Raw genomic sequence first — 24,063 nt, 5'->3', positions numbered from 1 at the left:
TATATATGTTTATAAAATAAAACTTCCATTGATGAAAGAGAGTTAAAACTTAGAAGCATACATTGGTTGAAGTTGAATATAAGAAAATCTGAGTTAAAACCCCTAATTTTGGATTAGGGAGACTAAAATATTACTAATAATTTAAAGATTTAAACTTCAGAAGCGGATTCATAGTATAACTAGAACTATATTTATCAAAAGAAATATACCACATCCTAACCATATATATTAGAAAATTTGTTACCAAATCATTGAATTTATAGAGAAAGTACCAAGTAGACCTGTCCATGGGCCCGGCCCGAAATATGGGCCTAAAATTTTGCCCAGGCCAGGCCCGGCCCATTTTTTAATAAACATTAAAAAATTATTTTAAAAAAAATAATAAAAATATTTTAAAAGTATTTTAAAATTAAAAATTTAAAAATAAAAATAAAAAATATATTTATTATATTCGGGCCGGGTCGGGCTCGGACCAAAAAAGTGGTGCCCGAGGCCCGGCTCGTTTTTTTACCCAAGCCCATATTTCGAGCCTATATTTTTACCCGAACCCTCCCATATTTTGGGCGGGCCATCGGGTCGGGCCGGGCCGCCCGGCCCGTGGACAGGTCTAGTACCAAGCAAAAGAGCTTGGCTTTGAAGAGAGGTCAAGCCATAATCATTAAGAAACACTACTCCAAACAACATTCATTCCATAATAATTAACCACTAAACCCACCAGAAAGTTTTTTGGGGGGGGGGGTTAACAAATTAATATCTTTTTTTCTCTTAGTAATTAATATTTTTCTCAACCAAAAAAAAGTTAACATTTTCCAGCATTTTTATATAATTATCAAATTAATTATGAGTAAACTACAAAAGTAGTCACTTTTGTTTTCCTCATATTACATTTTAGTCACTTAAGTTATCGTTTTGTTACGAAGCGGTCACTACCGTTAAACTCCGTTACCTCCCTAACGACAGTCCTACGTGGCAATCCAAATGAGTTTTAAATGCCAACTTGGATGTTTAGTTGTTGGGATGAAAATAAGTTTTTAATTAAATATATTTCATTTGGATTGGCACGTAAGACATCCAAGTTGGCATTTAAAACTCATATGAATTTCCACATAGGATCACCGTTAGGGAGGTAATGGAGCTTAATGATAGAATGAACATATCGTAACAAAACAATAGCATAAGTGGCTAAAACATAACATTTCAAACACAAATAACTAAAATGTAATATGAGTGACTATTTTTATAGTTTATCTATTAATTGCGCGGCATGAATTTTAAATGTTCTTTTTCATGAAAACACTTCAAATATTATAATAAAATCAACAGTCCAAGTAGTCCACTTGTTTGGTTATATTTCCGATAGGGTTTTTATTTTTTTTATTTTTTTAAATTATAAGAGAAAGTAAAGCCTTAACAGCAATACGACTAACGCAACTCGAATTCAAGTCATATCTAAAGCGGTGAACATCCTAACCATCAGGTCAACATACAAGTTTTGATTTCATTGACTTTTATCATATATTTTTTACCTAAAATGAATCAAGAAAAAAAAAACATACCTAATATTGTCTATATTGTAGGTAAATTTAAACTACCTGTAATTATTATACGTAACTAATATTACTTGCACTTCAAATAGGGTAATAAATAATATTATTTAAAAAATGGTACGAATAAAATATTAGTTTTAAACAAAATCTTTAAAAATATTTTTGTTGAAATATTTTCTTTGTTGTTAGAAATACTTTTATCATGCGATTGATAAAAGAAATTGAGAATTTCGAATAATACGTTATATGATGGAGTTGCCGCAATGTTAGTTAACAATTGGTTAGGTTTTTTCAATTTCAAAAGTTTGTGCAAAAATATTATACTTAAAATGAATTTGAATAAAAATATTAGGTCTGCTTAAAATATAATTTGACCGTTTTTTAATTTTGTAATATATTATATTATAATAATTTTACATATTACATAATTTATAACACAAAAATATAGTTACATATAATATTAAAATGTAAATAATAAAAATGTGAAGTTATCTACATATAAAATTGTAATAAACGAATATATATAATTTAAAAATAATATAATATATTTTTAAAAATTAAAATATATATGTATAGACCTAAAATGAGTTTAGATTAACCATTTATAAATATGAGGCTTAAGGGTGCAAGAAGTCTTTGAACTTTTTCAAAAAAAATTTAATTAAGCTCTATTTTTTTTACACTCATTTTGGTACTTGAACTTTCAAAATGCATCAAAAAGACTCTCAAACCTTTAAAAAAAACAATTAAGCCCCTAGTTTTTTTTTTGCACTCAATTGGGTCCTTGAACTTTCAAAATGCATCAAAAAGACCCTCAAAGTTTTTCCAAAAAAGCAATTAAGCCCCTGCTTTTATTAAAAATTAGAAAAAAGTTATAAAAATTTAAAATCAATAAAATCCATAAATATTATTAAATTTTAGTTAAAAATTCAAATATTAAAAGTTATTAAAAACTAGAAAAATATATAAAAATCGTTAAAAATATAAAAATTGTAAAATTTTATAAAAATCGTAAAAATTATAAAAATATAGAAATATAAAAATTATAAAATTTTATAAAGTCGTAAGAAAATTATACAAAATGTAAAGAAATATAATTTTCATAAATTTTTTATAAAAATTATAGTATCAAAAGAAGCATTTTATAATTTTTCTATAATTTTATTGATTTTATTTTTTATCATTTTCATCACATGTCAAGTTGTGTTGCTACAAGTGATGACTTTAATTAAAAAGACTAGGGTAGTTAATTTTTATGATTTTTATAAAATTTTACAATTTTTATTTTTATGATTTTAACTAATTTTTATGTTTTTATTAAAATTTAATAATTTTCTAAAATTTATTATTTAATAATTTTCTAATTTTAATAAGAGCAGGGCTTAATTGCTTTTTGAAAATTTTGAAAGTTTTTTTGATGCATTTTGAAAGTTCAAGTACCCAATTGAGTGAAAAAAAGAGAGCAAGGGCTTAATTACTTTTCGTTGAAGAAATTGGAGGACCTTTTTGATACATTTAAAAATTCAAGTACTCAATTGAGTGAAAAAAAAGAGGGGCTTAATTTTATTTTATTTTTAAATTTGAGGGATTTTTTTACCCTTAAACCTAAATATAATGGGCAAATTACAAAAAAAGCCCTATTTTTTTTAAAATTTATCGAAATGGTCCTGGTAAATAATTATTTACCAGAATGGGCCCATACCGGGAAAACGCGTCCACGTCAGCGCGATGTCAAGGTACGTGACAGGAAAACGCGTCCTCAAGGGCGCGCTTTGTCGATGTGGACAGAAAGCGCGCTGACGTGGACGCTTTTTCCTGCCACATCAGCACATCCCTGGGGATGTGTTTTCCCCACGCGTGAACAGTGCAATGACTTTTTTTGACCGTTGGTGAACCCCCAAATGGTAAAAAAAACTATAAAAACCCCCACCCCTTCATTTTTTTTCACAAATTAATCATTTATCTACTATTCTCTCAACAACATCTCAATTTCCTCTCAATTTGCTCTCAATTTGCTTCTAAATTTCTCTCAAATCCATATTTAATCTCAATTTGCTTAATTTCCTCTCAAATTTCTCTTAAATCCCTATTTTTTAATTATTTTTAAAAAATTCTATTTTTTTTATTTTTTTAAATCGTAAAAATTTGTACGAATTTAGCAATGGCCGAAGAATTGATTCGTCTTGATAACAAGTACATATCCGTCGAACAAATGAAAATGGTAAGGGTTAAATTTATTTTTTAAATATTATTTAAGATTTTTTATTTATGCATTTTTAAATAATTATTAATTTATTATTTGTTATAAAAGTCTATAGATCGGATATTGGAATGATAGATCCGTAATATGCATGGTCCTCCATCACCATTGGTAGAGAATTACCTGCGGGAAGCGGGTTTTTGGCACGTGACAATGGTAAGCTGGGGATGCAAGTTGGAGGTGCATTGATTGAGAGGTGGAGACCCGAGACGCACACATTCCATCTTCCATATGGAGAGTGCACTATCACTTTTGGGAACTATTCCGGAGAAAATTAACGGAGGTCAGATCGAGATGGGCTGGTTACGAGACACATTTTCGGATTCGGATGATGATTCAACCAAAGTAGAAAGAATCCGATATGCTCGGGCATACATTCTTCAGATAATTGGAAGTTATCTGATGTCGGACTTGTCACGGAACCTCGTATATCTAAGATGGCTGCTGAAACTCGTTAATTTTAGATCACCTGGTGAATTGAGTTGGGGTTCTGCCGTGTTGGTGACATTATATCGGGAGATGTGTAGGGCGACGCGATCAAGTAAAGTGAAAATCAGAGGTTGCCTGTCACTACTGCAGTCATCGGCACGGTTTCGATTTCCATTTTTACGTCCTCGAGTGGACCACCCATATACATTCTCACTCATAATGAGGTAAATTTTATATTAGATTTTATAATTATTACGTAGATTTTAAAAATAATAGTATGCTAAAAATTTATTTAATTAGGTGGAACCATCCGACAAGTTATGCTCGATTACCTACCTCTCTTTAAGATATACGGCTTCTATTAGACCAACAGTCGAAAGCACAAGTAAGTATTAAATAAAATTGATATTTCCATCATGAGCTAGTCGATTGGTATTTAGTATTTAGTATTATGTACTATGTATATAACTAATATACGCGTCATGTTCATATAGTTTCAATGGATACCATACAAGGATCCGACAATTCGGGCAGTAATTCCGGATGAGTACCTCCAAAATCCAAACGCTTGGCATGTGAAAGTTGCATTGGTCAACTATGGGACCGTGGAGATGCACCAGTCGGACAGAGTATTACGGCAATTTGGATGTAGACAACCGATTCCCGTGGGACTTGAAGTGTTTGATGATCATCACAAAATTGACCTACGATAATTGCATACGGATTGGCCGAGATTCTGGTCGTACTACATCTAAATGTGGGAAGATCGGTATGATTATATACCTAATCGGGAATCGATCATCGTTTCGGAGTTAGCGTGCGTGTCGAAATACATGCCATGGTTTAGGATCTATAGGAAGCCATATTTACTGTCGACAGAGGAGAGGCAGCGGCAATTACGTGTCCAAAGGGAATGACGTGGGCCTTTAAATCCAATACGAAGGGACGACGACGCAAGCTCATCAACGAGGCCCACACATTCACACGGCCCATCATCAGCAGCCATTCAATCACCAGGCCCAGCGAGAGCACCGACACAGTCACCCGACCCAGCAGTTCAACTGATAATGCCCATGAAATAGCCTTTTTCGATGATGCCAAGTGCGTATCCTAACCCTTATATGTTTCCTTTTCCGTGTCCTATGGCAGGTTGGAGTCTATGGCCCAGTTCATCTCTATTTTTCGTTACGCCGAGTGGACCGTCAATGTATATGCCAGCGTAGCAAGAGGGATCGCAGGAGGGGCCATCGATGAGCTTTTCTTTTTACCAATCTCCATCACCATATGGGTTTCAAACAGCTTCACCATTGGTAATGCAAACACCTCCATAGTCACTATTCTATCAAGGTGGCTCATCGTCCCAACACCGATACATGGCCTCCCCGCATCTGGCTTGCATAACTCTCCGCTCACTTTAGAAATAGCGCCGCTAAACGAAAATATGTCTCTCGCACAACCAATGTTATCGGTACATGGCGAGTTCCTTTTAGAACAGAATTTATGCATTCAGCTAGGTTTGAGGTCATATGACCATATCGTAGGCCGTCGTTGTATACTTGTGCCCACTGTTCGAAAGGTATGTTGCAAAGGTAGTCCACGCCTTCGCCGTTAATTGAACGCAAAACTGCCAACATCTCATGAAAACAATCTTTATTTATTTCATACCCTGCCAATATAAATTCATAACGAATATTACATACCACTCTTTCAATTAGAATAAATTTAAAATGACAAACGAAATTATATTAATAGAGACTAAATACCCATGTTGGTCACTTGTCGTCGTTCAATCTTAGATGGATATTTCCTATAGTAGTTGGAAGCGACGTGCCTTAGGCAATACCGATGATGTTTGCACTGCCATAAGCTTTCCTGTCGATCAATTGCAGCTAGTATGCCGGTGCCCCGATCCCAAATAACACAGATATCAGGTTGGGGGCACACATGCCTCCTTAACCTAGATAGAAAGAAGTCTTAGGATCTGCCTTCACCATGGGCAGTATTAAGCTAGCTAACATAGCTGAATCCATCTTGGGATGATCTTGTGAAATACCTACAAACGGAGTACATTAAATAATGCAACATTATATAATAACATTATTATTCAAAAACCCTAAATACTGTACCTGCAGCACATGTATGTGAACTTTTGTACTTTCTAATCTCCCACAACCCTGTGTTTTTCCTTAATGAGGCGTAGATTTTCCATGAACAAGTATCATCTTGCATTGCACACTTTGCCTCAAACTTATCAGTTTTGGACTTAACGACGTGGTAGTTTTCGCCGTTATTGATGCTATGTTGTTTCAAAGCACAAATAAAACTATTCTTGTTAGAAAACTGATTACCAACTTCAAATTCACCCGAATCCAGTACCGAACTTGTACGATCACGCAACCGGTGTGGTAGGTCTAGAAACTCCAACGCATCATCTGCAGACAGATCGATATTATGCATGTGAACCCCCTTCAACATCTTCAGGTTCGGTTGGAATAGGCTTCGGTTCATAAAATAATCTAACCTACCATCATCTACAACGTACGAGGTCCTCTCACCGGTGGACGTCGTAGGGAGTACATCATCCTTTCTTTTGGGTGTTTCATAATGTCCCCAATTGGATGTAGATTGCCAACCATTAGAAGTTGATGCTGTTCCCCAGTATGTATTTTCAGCATCAAACATTGACCCACCGAGGTGCATATCCCATCCACTGACAGAGTGTCGTGCAGGGGTTGTGTATTCCACACCGCTACCAAACATGGGCTGCTCCGTGTTTTGTAATGCACTAACAGAGTGTCGGGCATGGGTCGCGTATACCTCTCGAACACTAGTCGCAACTGCACCATTTGGTGATGTAAATTGTACGTATAACTTAATATACGGTGCTCCACTAGCGAGATGAATCTACACCATTGCCTCCAAGCTACGAGCATCTCTTATGTCGAACAAGTCATATGTCACCGGATCAACTGAAGGACAAAATCGATACGTAATAGACAGAACTTTCATTGGCGTCGTTTCAAATATTTTACGCCTAATTCTTTTACGAAGTTCTGTCAAATCTATGTTCTGGTTAAAAACCAGTCGCACTGTATTCTCCGATAAAAAAACAACACCATTCTCAGTGTGGCAAACCTCACCATCATAGTAAATAACAACACTAATATGTTCACTCATCTTCAATTTTTATCCTTTTTAGCCTCTCTAAATGTTTTTTTGTTTTAACTTATGCTATCTGAGGGAAAATTTTGCCTTATTTATAGTCAATCGGTAAACTCAATTGATGGACCTATTAGATAACAATTTGCAAGAAAAGAACAAAATTTACTTTGAAAGCAAAGAATTATTCTTGTAGAAATGCTTTACTTTGTTCAGAATTTTTTATGACATATAAACTTTACTTAAAAACACTCTAAACCCTAACCCTAACCCTAACTCTAATCGATTTTAAATTTTTAATTAAATTACTCAAGTAACCCTAAACCCTAATTTAATTGATTTTTCTTAAAAATAATAAACACGAAAACTAATCCAATTTTGGCTACGAATATTTATAAATAATTTAATTGACAAACCCTAAACTCTAAACCCTAATTTATTTATTTTTCCTTAAAACCCTTAACTTAAAAACACCCTAAACCTTAACCCTAACCCTAATCTAATTTTTAATTTTTAATTAAATTACTCAAGTAACCCTAAACCCTAATTTAATTGATTTTTCATAAAAGATAATAAACACGAAAACTAATCCAATTTTGAAAAATTTATAAATAATTTAATTGACAAACCCTAAACTCTAAACCCTAATTTATTTGATTTTTCCTTAAAAACTCTTAACTTAAAAACACCCTAAACCCTAACCCTAACCCTAATCTAATTTTTCAAAATTTTTAATTAAATTACTCAAGTAACCCTACACCCTAATTTAAGTGATTTTAAAAAAAATAATAAACACGAAAACTAATCCAATTATGAAAAATTTATATAATTTAATTGACAAACCCTAAACTAGAGGTGTTCATGGGCCGGGCAAAAAATATGGGAGGGTTCGGGTAAAAATATAGGCTTGAAATATGGGTTTGGGCAAAAAAGCGAGGCCCGTTTTCTGGCTCAAGCCCGGCACGGCCCGGCCCGAATATATAATAAATAAATATTTTTTATTCTTTAATTTTAAAATATTTTTAAAATACTTTTTTTTATTCTTTTTATATTTAAAATATTTTTTTTGATTTTTACTAAAAAAATAGGTCGGGCGGGCTGGGCTCGGGCTTAGAAATTTTTTCCCGCGTCTGGCCTGGACAAAATTTCAGGCCCATATTTTGGGCCGGGATAAGAAGCGAGCCAAATTTTTTTGGGCCCGGCTCGAACCAGGCCCTGCCCGTCCCATGAACACCTCTACCTTAAACCCTAAAACCCTTATTTATTTAATTTTTAACCATAAACCCTAAACCTTAAACCCTAAAAGTTAAAACCCTAAAACCATAAACCCTAAAACCCCAAAACATGCAAAATGCTCCCTCAGGGACGTGTTTTCCTGTCACGTACCCTGACATCGTGCTGACGTGGACGCGCTTTTGGGGAAATGGGCCCATTTTGGTAAATAATTATTTATCGGGTCCATTTTGGTAAATTTTAAAAAAATAGGACTTTTATTTGTAATTTGCCCAAATATAATGATGTTTAACAAGATTTTAAATCAAACCAAGCTTAGATAAAAATATATTTTCATATAACTACTTGTAAACTCAATTGAGTTTCATCATGAATACCTCTTACCGGTGGTTATATATGATAGTTGCATTTGGTGTTGTCACTATTTTGGTAGTCCGTTTCTGCATATTTCGTTGGTTATTAATTAGCTAAAAAGCCCCAAATTCAGACATAGACAAATAAATTTTGCCCATCTTGGAGTTCTTTTCTTTTCTATTTTATGAAACAGGACTTATTAGGGCATTAGATCCACAAAAACTTTTTATATTTTTTTTGGGTAATATGAATTTTGGCCCCTAAGTTTAATAATTAGGTCCATTTTGATATTTATATATATTTTTAATTTACTTTGGTGCTTGAATTTGACAACTAGGTCCATTTTGGTTACCCTTAAACTTAGAGCCTATAAAAGTTTGATGAGGTTCTACATAATCACTTGAAAATTAAAAAAAAATTATATAAATTTTAAGGTGATCATGTGGTACCATATCATTCAATGTTTTAATAAAAATGTGGTTAAATAGGTTAGACCAATGGTTCTTGATTCAACCAGTTCGACCGGCTTGACCGTCGAGCCAACAATAATTAAATAAATAATTAAAAATTCACAAAAATCTAAAAAAATGGAAAAAAATATTAAACCGGTTCAACTCTTTATTTTTGTTCATTTTTTTTATTTTTACCAAAGTAAAATTTTTTCCAGCCAATCGATTCAACCTTTTTGCTCATACCATTATATTGATTAGTTCTTGGTTTGTGTAATATGATCTTATTCCAATAACACTAGGCACATCATCAAATCTTTACAGAATTCAAGTTCAAAGACCAAAATGGATCTAGTTGTCAAATTCAAGGATAAAAAAAAGTACAGATTCCAAAGTGGACTAGTTGCAAAGTTTAGAGGAACTTATATTATCCCTATTTTTTTAGAATGGAATTTTTAATTACAATTAATTAATTAATCATATCAACAGTTTTAATTAAAATAAACTATTACACTTGCTAAATTGAACAACTTAAATTAAGTCAATTCAACTAATTAACCTACATCCAATTTTCGCATTATTAAGCAAGGATAAAGTTAGAAATTTTATTTAGGGGATTAAGATAAAATAATGAAATTTTGGAGGGTCTAATGCTAAAAAAGTGTGTTAAAAAATGTCGAAATCATTTTTTGAAAACAAAAATTTAGTTATCGACTTTAAAAAACAAAAATTGGAGTCGCCACCGATCCTTTATTGAGGTGTGATCGGCCCACCTTAAAAATTATTCTGGTCTACGAAATTTGAGAAAACGAGTTCGGGAGTCAGTTACGCACGAGGAAGGGTTAGCACCCTCGTAACGCCCAAAAATCGGTACCAAATTGATTATTTAATGTCTTAGTGTTGAGGGTTAAAAAGATTAAAAAAAAAAAAAAACTCCAATAATGAAATCTGAAAAGGATAATCAAATGTTCAAGTCATGCGAAGAAATCGAGACTCAATACGTTAGGGTACAATTTCTCAAAATCCCCGAACTTTGAATATCGCTTTTATTTTATAAGAAAATCTTCATTTCGAGAAGGCAATATGTTACGCCCAATACATTAGGACGCAACAAGTTAAGTTCCCGAAAATGATTTTTATACTTATGTCAAATAAAGAATATTCTCGGTTATTTAGGATTAACAAAGAAAATCGAAACCCAATACGTTATGGCTTAATTTCCTCGAAAATCCTGAACTTTGAATATCGCTTTTATTTTAAAAGTCTTTGAATCAAAAGAAAATGATTTTAATGTTTTACCAAAACCAAAATATGTATTTTCTAAAAGATATGTTAAAAAATGTTAATGCGATATGAAACAAATACTTTAATTTAAATTATATGTACATATGTATTTTCAAAATATAAGTATAATACATAAATAAATTTTGAAAACATGTATATGCATATATTAAAATAGGCATATATATAAGTATACATATATAAAAACATGAAATATACCAAAACAAAATAATAACAAAAACTTATGATAATTCTAAAAGTACATATATATATATTACAAAGAATGTATAAACATATATAAATTATAAAATATGAAAATATAAATATTATAAAATATAAATGTATATAAAATATATAAAAACTATGAAAATAAAATAATAATAAAATATATACATAATATGCATATGTATTTAAAAACGTTTAAAATATACATATATGTATTAACATACATATATATATATATATGTAGGTATAATAATAATAATAATATATGATATAATAAATAAAAAACTAATAATAATATAGTAATAATAATACTAATAAACAGTATTAATAATATAATAAAAAGAACACCTAAAATAACAAATTAAGGATTAAGTTGAAAACAAACAGAATTTAAAGGATGAATTCAAAAATAAAACAAGAAAGAGAGCAATTTAAAACACGCGCAACAGGAGGAGGACCGAAGGAGCAATTTACCCAAGCCTCTCAAAACACTGCACAGCATTGGACTAAATTGAAACAATAGTAAAACGCGTTGCGAAATTTACAATAAATAAAAAAAGTAATTTAAAAACATTGTAAAACAGGAGGACCAAAAGTGCAAATAAGCCATTGAGCCTTGGCATAAAGTCCAAACGGTGTTGTTTCAAAAATTATCATAAATCTAAAAAAACCCTAATCATTCGGCCATTAGAAAGCAAAGGGGAAAAAACTTAATAGCTCATTTCCTTTCTCTGTGCCGGTTACAAACATCTTCCACACAGCACAACGACGCCGCCGATCAAAAGGTAAACAACTCCTCCCCTCTCTTACTATTATTTCAAAGACATGAAATAGAGATCGAAACAGAAAGAAGAAAACTCGAAAAAAAAAACTAAATCACCCTCCTTTTTATTTTGTTTCATACTTATATAAAAAAAAGAACAGAACAACAGAAAAAAAGAAGAAAAACTTTAAAAAAAATCACATCTGAAAAAAGAACTCAGTCTTTCCTTTTCATTTTCTTTTTGTAATTTCTTGATACAATATGCGTGTCTTCCCCCTGTTACAGATTTTAATTGGCTTTTTATAGCCAAAATGAAAAGGAAAATAGATATATAAATAATAATAATATTTCTTTCCTTCCATTTTTCTATTAGTCCCTTTCTTTTTGCTGCTTGCTCCCTTGTTTGCTGAATTGCAGGTACGTGGCCAGTCAACGTGGAGGTGTGGCGCGTAAATGGCGGCGATGACAGCACACTTGGTTGCTGTTAGGCTTGCGGCTACCTAGGGTTTTTTGTTTTTTTCTCTGCTGAAAATGTTGGGTGTATTGGGCTGCTTGTTGGGCTAGGGTTTAGGTTATTTGGGTTTTAATTATTTATGTAATTGGGCTAAGATCTTGGGTTTATTTTTGGTGTAAATGGATAATGGACTGAATTTTATTTTATTTGGTTTTGTTTTTTTATTTAATTTGCATGGGCCCGAGCTAAAATTGGGTATTACAGCTGCCCCTCTTTGCTTGTTGTTGTGAAACGGGAATGAAGTAAAAACTTTAAAAATAGCCAATTTTGCCCGGTCGTGCTGGACCTTGGTACTATTCTTCTTCAAGTAGCCTCATTCCTTCCTACTGCATCTTCAGAGGTATAGGAACTAGTGCTTCAATCTACTCCACTGCAATGTCAGGGTGATCATTGCTTAGTTTTTTATTTAAGCTTTGTCATTTTGTTCAATCAATATTTTTAACAACAAAATCTAAAGAGAAAGTCCTAATTTAGACTCTTCCTTTTCAGATTTCCAACCTTTAAATGTGGTGTGTTCTAAACAATAGTCGTGTTTCAGGTTCCTGTATTATTTAGAAACTTCTAGAGTAATATGCCAAACTTCCCTTTTGAAAGTTTTATTAGTCCATTAATCATTATTCCAATGCAACACGCTTGCAAAAAGGGTATAACAATGGATGAGAATACAATTGGTTCCAATTTTGCCCGGTCGTGCTGGACCTTGGTACTATTCTTCTTCAAGTAGTCTCATTCCTTCCTACTGCATCTTCAGAGGTATAGGAACTAGTGCTTCAATCTACTCCACTGCAATGTCAGGGTGATCATTGCTTAGTTTTTTATTTAAGCTTTGTCATTTTGTTCAATCAATGTTTTTAACAACAAAATCTAAAGAGAAAGTCCTAATTTAGACTCTTCCTTTTCAGATTTCCAACCTTTAAATGTGGTGTGTTCTAAACAATAGTCGTGTTTCAGGTTCCTGTATTATTTAGAAACTTCTAGAGTAATATGCCAAACTTCCCTTTTGAAAGTTTTATTAGTCCATTAATCATTATTCCAATGCAACACGCTTGCAAAAAGGGTATAACAATGGATGAGAATACAATTGGTTCTGAACATAGCTCGAAAGGAATAGATTATCAAAAAATAGTAAATAAGGATAACAAAGAAATTGATTGAGAATGTGTATATTGGAAAAGAATGAATTATTCCAAGAATAGCAAATTCAATATAAAAATTGGATGCCCCAGATATCGCAGCTTGAACTTCTCTATACAAACTTTCTGAGTTTGACATGTGTTTAGGAGATCTACAGTACTCTGTCGATGTCTCAATATGTTGTTTACCCTTTCCTATTGATTCAAGATCATCATATGCCCCAATCTAATCAAAATTTGAACTGCTCTGATCACCTCATGCCCCATTCTGATCAATATTTGAGCCGCCCTTTTCGGGTTTTCAACTTAAATCCCCTTTGGTCTCAATGCGCCCTTTGCGAGTTTTCATCTTGGCCTCTCCATTTTCTTTCTTCTTTTCTCTCTCTCTCTTTTTGCTTTTTTGTTTATATTTTGAAATATTTTTGATTGAATCTGAACTCATAGGATTAGGCATGTCCTTGTTATCCTTTTTGATCAAAATCGACGCTTTTCCAAATAAGGCCTTCCACATAAGGTTCTTCCCAGCTTGGGATGAAGTTCTTTTTGTATGGGAATGATCTTTATCAATACCAGGTTCCTCTCAAGGAATTCTCTAGGATGGATCTTTTTTGTGAACATGCATCATTTGCTTTTGGCGCATTTGACCATGATGGACAACTTTGAACATTCCTCTTCAACCGGAATTGGATTCAAAAACTCAAAAAGAATTTTGTCTTCAATAGGCAAAACCGCGATGGGCCCAAGAGAAAGGCATTGCCCCGGCAGAGTTTTTTTTTTCGCGCCATCTTTTTTTTGGGCGATATGGCATTAATCATGAACAAACTGCAAACTTTTGATATTATGCTGTTGTTCAAATTTAGTACATTGTCAGATATAATCCTTTTGGCGTCCGATACTGACATGATTTTTCACGAATTTGCTAATTGTCAACTTTGTGACATTGGCATATGAAGCAGCTTCCATTCATTTAGTAAAGTAACTGACGATTACAAAGATGAATCAATGACTGTTAGACTCTTTTGGCAAGATCGACCAAATGACCTTCATGCCCTATATAAAGAGAATCCATGTATCCCAATGATTCTTTGTAGGGTAAGATCCGTTTCTCGACTTGTTCTACCATACTTAACAAGTCTGAAAATATGTTACAATCTATGTTATCTTCAAAGTAATGAAATCCCTCTAAACACATGCCTCGCTCAAAAGGAAATTCTGAGCATGTAGCAGCGTCACTCATGTTATTGATATCTGAAAACCCAATATAAAAGAATATACAAAAGAATGTATTTATGAATAACTATTCGTACAATATAATTATAAATGAAAGAATGACGTGGAAGAAAATCCAAAAGAATGAAAGAATAATTATTTCAAAAAGAATGAAAAAATATTGGCTCAAAAATGAATGCAAAGATGTATTTTATTAGAATAACGACGTTTAGACATGAGCCTATTTCACAAAGGAATTTCTATCATTTTTAGGCTATAAACAACAAAAATGTTCTGAACATTACTCTAAATAAGCTCTAAAAATTACAGGGATTTCTTCCGCAGTTCAATTACTTAGAACACTGCCAGATTAACATACATATGCGCATATATATATGTAGGTATAATAATAATAATAATATATGATATAATAAATAAAAAAAATAATAATAATATAGTAATAATAATACTAATAAACAATATTAATAATATAATAAAAAGAAAACCTAAAATAACAAATTAAGGATTAAGTTGAAAACAAACAGAATTTAAAGGATGAATTCAAAAATAAAACAAGAAAGAGAGCAATTTAAAACACGCGCAACAGGAGGAGGACCGAAGGAGCAATTTACCCAAGCCTCCCAAAACACTGCACAGCATTGGACTAAATTGAAACAATAATAAAATGCGTTGCGAAATTTACAAGAAATAAAAAAAGTAATTTAAAAACATTGTAAAATAGGAGGGTCAAAAGTGCAAATAAGCCATTGAGCCTTGGCATAAAGTCCAAACAGTGTTGTTTCAAAAATTATCATAAATCTCAAAAAACCCTAATCATTCGGCCATTAGAAAGCAAATGAGAAAAAACTTAATAGCTCCTTTCCTTTCTCTGCGCCGTTTACAAACATCTCCCACACAGCACAACGCCGCCGCCGATCAAAAGGTAAACAACTCCTCCCCTCTCTTACTATTATTTCAAAGACATGAAATAGAGATCGAAATAGAAAGAAGAAAACATGAAAAAAAAAAACTAAATCACCCTCCTTTTTATTTTGTTTCATACTTATATAAAAAAAGAACAGAACAACAGAAAAAAAAAGAAAAACTTTTAAAAAATCCCCTCCAAAAAAAAAAACTCAGTCTTTCCTTTTCATTTTCTTTTTGTAATTTCTTGAAACAATATGCGTGTCTTCTCCCTGTTATAGATTTTAATTGGCTTTTTATAGCCAAAACGAAAAGGAAAATAGATATATAAAAAATAATAATAATATTTCTTTCCTTCCATTTCGCTATTAGTCCCTTTCTTTTTGCTGCTTGCTTCCTTGTTTGCTGAATTGCAGGTACGTGGCCAGTCAACGTGGAGGTGTGGCGCGTAAATGGCGGCGACGACAGCGCACTTGGTTGCTGTCAGGCTTGCCTCTACCTAGGGTTTTTTGTTTTTTTCTCTGCTTAAAATGTTGGGTGTATTGGGCTGCTTGTTGGGATAGGGTTTAGGTTATTTTTGTTTTAATTATTTATGTAATTGGGCTAAGATCTTGGGTTTATTTTGGGTGTAAATGGACAATGGACTGAATTTTATTTTATTTGGTTTTATTTTTTTGTTTATATTTGCATGGGCCCGGGTTAAAATTGGGTATTACAAAAAAAATTTAGATTAAATTATTAACTTTTCATAGGGCCAAAAATGCAATTATTCTATTGAATAAAAAACTAAAAAGACTAAAATTTAATGTTTTAATTTAGCTAAAGAAGAAATAAGTCCCCTGTTTGCCCTCCTCTCCGCTGATTATGTCCCTATTATTAAATGCTAAGTTGAACACTCAAAATCTCAGAACTTCCACATTCATCAACAAATATAATGTTAAAGCTTCGTTGGTTTAATTTCTTAAATAATGCTAATATCATATGACTCTCACTTCCTTCATGCGTAATTATTAATTATTGGAAGGATGTGGGTGAAAAATAAAACCTATTAAAAGTTAAGGTTTAACTTTAATGATGGTCTATAATTATTTTTTGTAATCACAAGTACCATCGTTACCATACATTCTTATTTATTTATTAGGATAAAATATTATTTAATTAACTTATAATAAAATTGTCTGTAAGTAAACAACCTTACAAGTATATAACTTTTATTTATAATTAAGTTTTGTTGAGGGAGGTTGCTTTTTTGATCCATCTCATACTCCGAAAGGAGATATTTTTCCTATGTACTTATATTCAATTTTGTCCTTAAATTTTTATTTTTTTATTTTGAGGAGAACTCAAAGAGATTCGTAGAGCTTGATAGAAGCGGCCTAGCCAAGTAATAGGGTTCTTACCTAGTAAGACCCTTTAAGGGCACAAATTTTAACTCTACTAAGGCCAAAATGCTAAAATGTTTCCTTGGTAGATTAAATGTTCGCTAAACTCTGTGAACTCCTTTGGGCTCTCCTTGGAGTAGGAAGATAAAACCCAAGGCTAAAACTGAGTATAAACACCTCGGACACAATACCTTCGTTGAGGGTCCAAGAACATCCCAAAGAGCGATCTCCCCTTAACAAGGAAATCGTCTTGGGACACTTATGCTCAGTTTTAGCCCCGAGTTTTATCATCCTACTCTGAGAAGAGCTCAAAGGGGTTCATAGAGTTTGGTGTGAGTGCCCTAGCCAAGTGGTAGTGTGCTTACCCACTAAGACTCTTTAGGGGCATAGGTTCGAACCTTACCAAGACTAAAATACTCCCTACACTCAGTGAACCCCTTTGGGCTCTCCTCGAAGTAGGAAAACAAAACCGAAGACTAAAACCAAACATAGACAACTTAGGGATGATACCTCTATTGAAGGTCCGAAATCTCTTGAACCCCGTGTGTTAACTTGATGGTCAGGGTGTTCACCGCCCCAGGTGTGGCCTGAATTCGAGTCGCGCTAATCACGTTGCTGTTAGGGCTTTACTCTCCTTTTGTAATTCACAAAAAAAAAAAGAGTTATCTCTCCTCAACAAATTTTTATTTGTAATTTTATTATTAAATTAATGTGACTTGATTCCTAATAATAAACTTAATCAAAATTTTAATTATGTTACTAAATCATTATATAACCACAACAAATCATTATCAAGTGAATTAATTTTGTTTTAGAATTGTATACATTGTCATTTATCAAATAAATTGATGCCTTTAAATCAAGTGAAATTCATTCAGTACTATAACTATAAAATAGATTAACATAACCAGAACACTTGATAACTGAGTTTTAACTTCCTTAATTTCATATCATATCATATTTGGTGTTTAATTATTTCGTGAACGTCACCCTTTCTATATATATCATTTCATCTTCAATTGAAAAATAATTAAACTTTGTATAAAAAAAAAAAAAAACTAACTTCAAATTAAAGATTGAATGTGATTAATGTTTAATTCCTTTGTTAAATAGGTTGGTTGAGTCTTAACTCGATTGACATCGGTATTGTTGTCAGTACAGGAGGACATGGGTGTGAGTGCGCTGAAGCGCATTATCCTCTTATTTAAGAGTTGGGGAGAGGTTATGGATAATTCTAAACTTTATATATATATATATATATATATATATATATAACAGATATATTAAGAATCTATAATGAAATTAATATTAAAAAAATTCTATAAACTCCGCTAATTTGCCGATGTTAATTAATTTTTATTATAACAATTTTCAATTAGAAATTTCATGAATATTCATTACCTTATTAAATCCATCCAACTTATAACCTCTAAAACCTAATACATTCGTATGATAAAAAGAGTACTTAAACTAATTACATAATATAAATTGATTCCTAGCGGAAGCCTTGTATAAGCATAAATCATATGTTCTATGTTGAGCTAATTTAATTTATCTATCAGCATCTTGGTATATAATTTAACGGATTTTTAAAAAAGTATAAAATTTGAATAATTTTTAACTGAATCAATTTAATCAATCTACCGACCATCATATAGTTTATCACAAGATTATCCACCAAAGCTTCAAAATTTATTTATTTAAAACTCTCTGTTTATATAAAAATAAAAACTAGTTCCTCAAACAAAAAACACTTTTTAATTGTTTCTACAAAGAAATCGAAGAAGACCCAACATTAGCTAGTGTTTTTTCCATGTAATATTTCGAAAACAGTTGCATGATGAAGACGAATAATCTAAATTAAGTACTTAGCTAGCTTTAAAACAACCAATGCGGAACCTTTGTCTCAATCTGCTTCTCCTTTATAGTATCCAAGCTTGGTTTCCATCCCTTGGCGGAATATTGCCTGTTCATATACTCCACCCTCCCTTCCATACTTTCCGGTATTAGCTCCGTCGAACTGCCAACTTCCTCAAGTCTTTCGCGGCCGTTTCCCTTCCCCTGCAACGGCGATTTTTGTCCCATCACTTGCATATGATTTGCAGGGCAAATCCTGGAAAACAAAGGAAAGAACCTCGAATTCGATCTCAAAACGGCGTTGGCACTCACCAGAACCCGGCGAGCTTCCTCGGACGACAACGTGGTTGGTTTCCCTTGCTTCACCGGCAGCATTACGTAAACTTTTGCCACGTGGAGTTTATGGTCAGCCGGTAAGGGAACGGGTTTCTTCTCGTTAACAGCTGCGTGGTATTCTACCACCACTTGTTGTGGATGCTCCAGCATCAGCTCCGCCACCGTCAATGGCCAGCTAAACTCCTGAATCGTCCCGTCCCTAAGAATCACTTTCCCGACAACAGCAATATCTGATGGACGACAAATGAAAGCACTAAAGTAGTTACCCATATGACGGCAACGAAGAGTGAATCAAAGCTAAAGAAAGGATACGAAACTACAGGATTTTATTATGCTTGGAAATGTTGAAAGGGCCCTTAAGTTGTAGAGTTGCTGTTTGTTAAGCGGCACCATATTGTGAAGGGTTTCATGGTGGACTAGGTAACTGTTATATATAATGGGGTCGTTGGGTTTTAGAGTGCCTTTTTCTCCATCTAAATCGAATTAAATCATCCTATCGAAATAATTAGATAAAAAATCAATTAATATATCAAATTTAATATAAGAGTTAAATTAAATTTTAAATAAATTATTCAGAATTTATCTGATTAATAAAACATTGACCAAGACATGTGGGGTAAATGGAATAGGTGTAGTATACGTTCATGGCGTGAATTGTTCAACTGTACCTATATTGACTAATTTAATGCTTTAATTCTATGCTTTACGTTATGAAGGAGTTTGGAAATGGATCGAAATATCGATTCGAGAAAAGGTTTTGGATTAATTAAATTAAAAATTAATATAAATTAAAATATTTTTAATATTATAATTTATTTAATTTAACTCGGTTGAATTAATAAATCGGATTCAATTCTAAAAACTTCAATTAAAATTGCACCCTAAATCATAGTTAAAGTATCTAATGGCTCTATTTTGGTTGAACTAGGTTTTATTGAAATGGGGGCAAATCCAAAGAGCACAAACCCCTCTTGCCTCTTTGTATAAAACAATGCAATTTCATTTTTAGTCTTAATAATTCAATTTAGACCTGTCTAACAATTTCTTTTTTACTTTAATCCTCCCAACACAGTGTTTATATCTAAAAATCTTAATTATAACTGCAATGATTTGATTAAAGATTAAGACTAGGGGCTTAGCGTGATTATGACAATTGATTTCATCTTTTGGTCATCCTTTTTGTCTAATTAAGAAAGAGTGGGGAGTGGTTTAATGATGAAACATACCAAATTGCCTTAGAAAAATAAAGATTATGCAATCAAAGATTAAAAAAGGGTACGAATTGTCATACGGGGGGACGCAGTCCTTTTACCTAATAGTTTACCGGGTCAAAGATTAGTATATAAGGGAGGTATTTAAGTAGTTTTATATTTTTTGTAATTTTGTATATGATTGTTCTTTTAAGAATTTGGTCGTTGAATTTATCAATATATATTTAAATTTTGAATTGATATGATATCTTATTATATTAATATATATATTTAATGATGAAAGCTATTTATATAAAACAAATAACTTATTTATGCTAAACTCAACATACATGATATACATGAATAGAGTATAAAATATGATGGTTGGATTATTAAAATATTATTCGTATAAAAGATAACAAAAGGACATAAAACTACTTAAGTTTTACACCAACCTAAGTATAAATAGATCTCTTTACATATATAATTTAAAGGTATCCTATTCAAGTAAATGTCTAAAGAAGAAGTACACTGTCACCTTTTCTAATCAAGTGTCATGAAACTTTCATCACCAAGTTTTGTTAATAGTTTATTATTGGTTCTGTCGCATGCAACCAGGGGCGGAGCCACGTTCAAGGTTACGGGGTCAATTGGCCCCACAAAAAATTAAAAAAATATTACCTTTAAATTTTTTAAAATGATTTTATTTAATTGATGTATTAATTCAAAAAAAAAAATTTGAAAATGTCCCCATAAAAGAATTGATCTCACAAAAGTTTGAAAAAGTACCCACTAAATTTTTTGAAAAAAAATATTTTATATAAAATAAATAAATCTCTCCTCATCACTAAAACCCAACAATCCTTAATTTTTTATTTTCTTTCAACATTAATATTTTTTTCAAATTTCTTTTATTCTCTTACTCTCTAAAATTTTAAAAGATAGGTGAATCTTTCAAGACTTTCATCTTGGTCTTTCAATTTAGTGATAACTCTTTTTCTTTTCTTTTCATGCATTATTGATTAATTTATGAAAAATTAAGATTGTGGCTTTTTTATTATAGATTAGTATTTTTTTATGCATGATTTAGTTTTTATTTATTGAATGATTTTGGTATTATTGATTTTGTATGAGATTTCTAACCTCGTGATTGTGGAAGAATTTTTAAACCTTGAGGAAATTAAGACTAATTAATACAAACCATTGAAAAAAATCACGATTGATTAGAAATTTAGAATTTTCATTTAAAAGTTATTGTAGCTAGTTTGATTAGTGTGAATCTCTTGTTTCAAAAATTGATATATTGCATTCTTATGACACTAAAAAGTATTTAAGTAATGTTTATTTTGTGAAAGAAAATTACTAGTGGTATGTTGACTTCATGAAAACATTTATATGTTTGTTCTTTAACAGAAATAGCAAAACATTGTTTTTTTAAAAAGTCTACTAGTGAAGTAGAGAAGAATAACAAAAAAAATTATGCCATAATTTATAGGACTTTTATAAACATTTTAATTTTTAAAAAATTGACCCCACAATCCAAATTTCCTAACCCGTCCCTGTATGTAACTCATTTCTTTTATCTCCCAATCAAGATTATTTGAACACACTAAAAAGAAAAGAAAATCATGTTTACTTAACTGTAGGTTGGTTCAATTCTAGATTCATTTAGAAAGTATGCAGATCCAATAAATTGAATTTTAATGTAGAGTTCAAAGAAGTTTGAAATTTAATCATTGTATATAGATTTGTAACCTTAATTGTTAGTATAATCTATCTATGTTGATTTGAGGGATTCAACTACGTTGGTTGATCAATATAATGAGCATGTTTAGGGTCTGTTTGATTGGGTAAAAAAGTGGAGGGATGGGAGGAGGGAGCGAAAAAGTAACGCCCTTTGCTTATATTGATGGCCGGTACGAAAGTGTGACACTAATGGAAAATTTTTGGAGCAAAATCAGTACTTTATTTAAGAAAATAAAAATGATAAAACATTTTTATAAAATTATAGAAAAATATTTAAATTCTATTCAGAATGAGTTTTATGCTTTCAAAACAAAGTTCAAAAACCTTATAGCGCCAATTAAAACAAATAACTATGTAATTTGTAAAATATAGGAATGTTACTTCATTTGTTTAAGGTTACTCAAATCTTTAAGGAATTTATAAGAAATTAAGTAAAACAAAAAGATAAACAATATGTTAAGTTTCCACCTAGGCGGCCAAATCTCCTACTTAGGCAATATTGGAGTTATTAGTTTTTTTTTTTCCACTAAGGAGCTGCTCAAGCCACCGCATAAGCGATACTAACTAGAAGTGATTGTTCGACAAGGAGCTACTCAGGCGGTACTGTAACCACTACACCATTACAATTTTGCACACTCTTGAACTTTAACTAATTTCTTAAACCTTCAACCACTACACCATAACCCAAGTTTCAACTACTATTTACATATGATATAAGCATATTTATACATGTTGATGCCCTAAGTACATGCCGTTCCCATTACAATCTTCAAATTCATCACGTGACTTAGTATACATGCCACTAATATAATATAAATTACATTTTAACATTTGAAAAGCAACCTTATAGGATCGTCGGGTGTTGCAATTCTCCCTAGCTATCATAGCAACTTCTCAGTAAGTTTGTACCTATGCGTTTTAAACAACTAACGTGTGAGTTATAAAGCTTAGTAAGTAACAAGGACAATTAAACTTTATCTTAAGCCTTTATAAACCTTGAGCCCTTTAGATGAATAATCATTTTAAGTTTTTTAAGCCACATTGTCACTATTTTTAACCATTTTATGTGAGTTTTCAAGTTAAGTCTCAACTTATAGTTTGATAATTTATTAACAATTTTGACATTTGATTCATTTATGAATCTTACCTTTCATTTTTAATTTTTATCCCTAAGGACTTACGATTATTAACTCACCTTAATAACGCATTAAAGGTTTCAATCATACCACAATTTGTTTAGATTTTTCATTACACCACTTTCTTCAAAGCTTACTTTTCCATTCCGTTTCTTTACATTTAATACCCTTTTAAACAAAAATTCGAACTTTGTATAATGGTTTATAAACCATTTAAAAGTAGTGTTAATAGCATCTAAATTTTTTTTTTAGAATTCATTCATACAATGACAAAATTAGTTTAATCTCAGAATCGGAACTAGTTATTTTTAGCCCATAGTAAACTTAGAGAAATCATAATCGGAAACAAGGGACTAACCAACCAACACACCAGAGTAATAGTAACACGTCGTAGCGCTAATTCTAAAGACCAAAGTAGTGCAATAATAGTGCACATCGAAGTGCTACGCCCAAAGGCTAATCACGATTGAAATCGTATCTCCTAACAATCAAAAATAGATGCCCCCTTATTGGCATATCAATCGTATCTTGAACTATTTATCTAAGCTACTAAGGCCTCATTTTAGAATTACCAGAACAATACTTGATTTTCAAGTAAATTTATAATTTAACCACTGTGTCCGTGGTATTAATATCTATAACATAAAATAGTAATTTCAGTCATGTCATTATGCCACCTCAATAAATTTCAAAGCTTCATTTACATATTTGTAAAGAGACTTTAATCAAAACCATTTATAAAATAAGTTCCATACTATTAACCCATTTTGAATAACATGTCCAAAACCACATTTTACAAACATGTGAACAATAATATACAAGAACATATTAAAATCAATAATAATAAGTCAGTTAAAATTAACTTAATTTCAAGGTAAGCATTTTAGTAGATTTTTCCATATATTTTACAACAGTTTCAGATTTTTTTTACTGTAA

General features: G+C 31.7%; 1 protein-coding gene and 1 long non-coding RNA gene across 3 annotated transcripts; one reads left to right on the top strand and one right to left on the bottom strand.

Annotated features, from left to right (window-relative positions):
- The first annotated feature begins 11,646 nt into the window (after positions 1-11,646).
- LOC105762460 (uncharacterized) lies at positions 11,647-16,149 on the top strand. Its single transcript, XR_008192098.1, has 2 exons — positions 11,647-11,722; positions 15,500-16,149. It is a non-coding gene; the product is annotated as an uncharacterized LOC105762460 (long non-coding RNA).
- A 2,404-nt stretch (positions 16,150-18,553) lies between these two features.
- On the bottom strand, positions 18,554-19,439 carry LOC105762457 (uncharacterized). Of its 2 annotated transcripts, XM_052625815.1 has the most exons (2): positions 19,032-19,439; positions 18,554-18,923 (listed from the first exon to the last, which is right to left on the bottom strand). In XM_052625815.1, exons 1-2 carry the CDS (start codon positions 19,323-19,325, stop codon positions 18,741-18,743), a joined length of 477 nt encoding a protein of 158 aa, XP_052481775.1. In that variant the 5' UTR covers positions 19,326-19,439; the 3' UTR covers positions 18,554-18,740. The 2 variants fall into 2 exon arrangements, with proteins under 2 accessions (XP_052481775.1, XP_012435707.1); XM_012580253.2 differs by having other exon boundaries at positions 18,554-19,439.
- Between the last annotated feature and the right edge of the window lie 4,624 nt (positions 19,440-24,063).

The sequence above is a fragment of the Gossypium raimondii genome, chromosome 12 (assembly GCF_025698545.1).
Source record: "Gossypium raimondii isolate GPD5lz chromosome 12, ASM2569854v1, whole genome shotgun sequence".
Taxonomy (NCBI): Eukaryota; Viridiplantae; Streptophyta; class Magnoliopsida; order Malvales; family Malvaceae; genus Gossypium; species Gossypium raimondii.
Note: the sequence above shows the minus strand (reverse complement) of the source record. Positions and strands in the feature narration are given on the sequence as shown.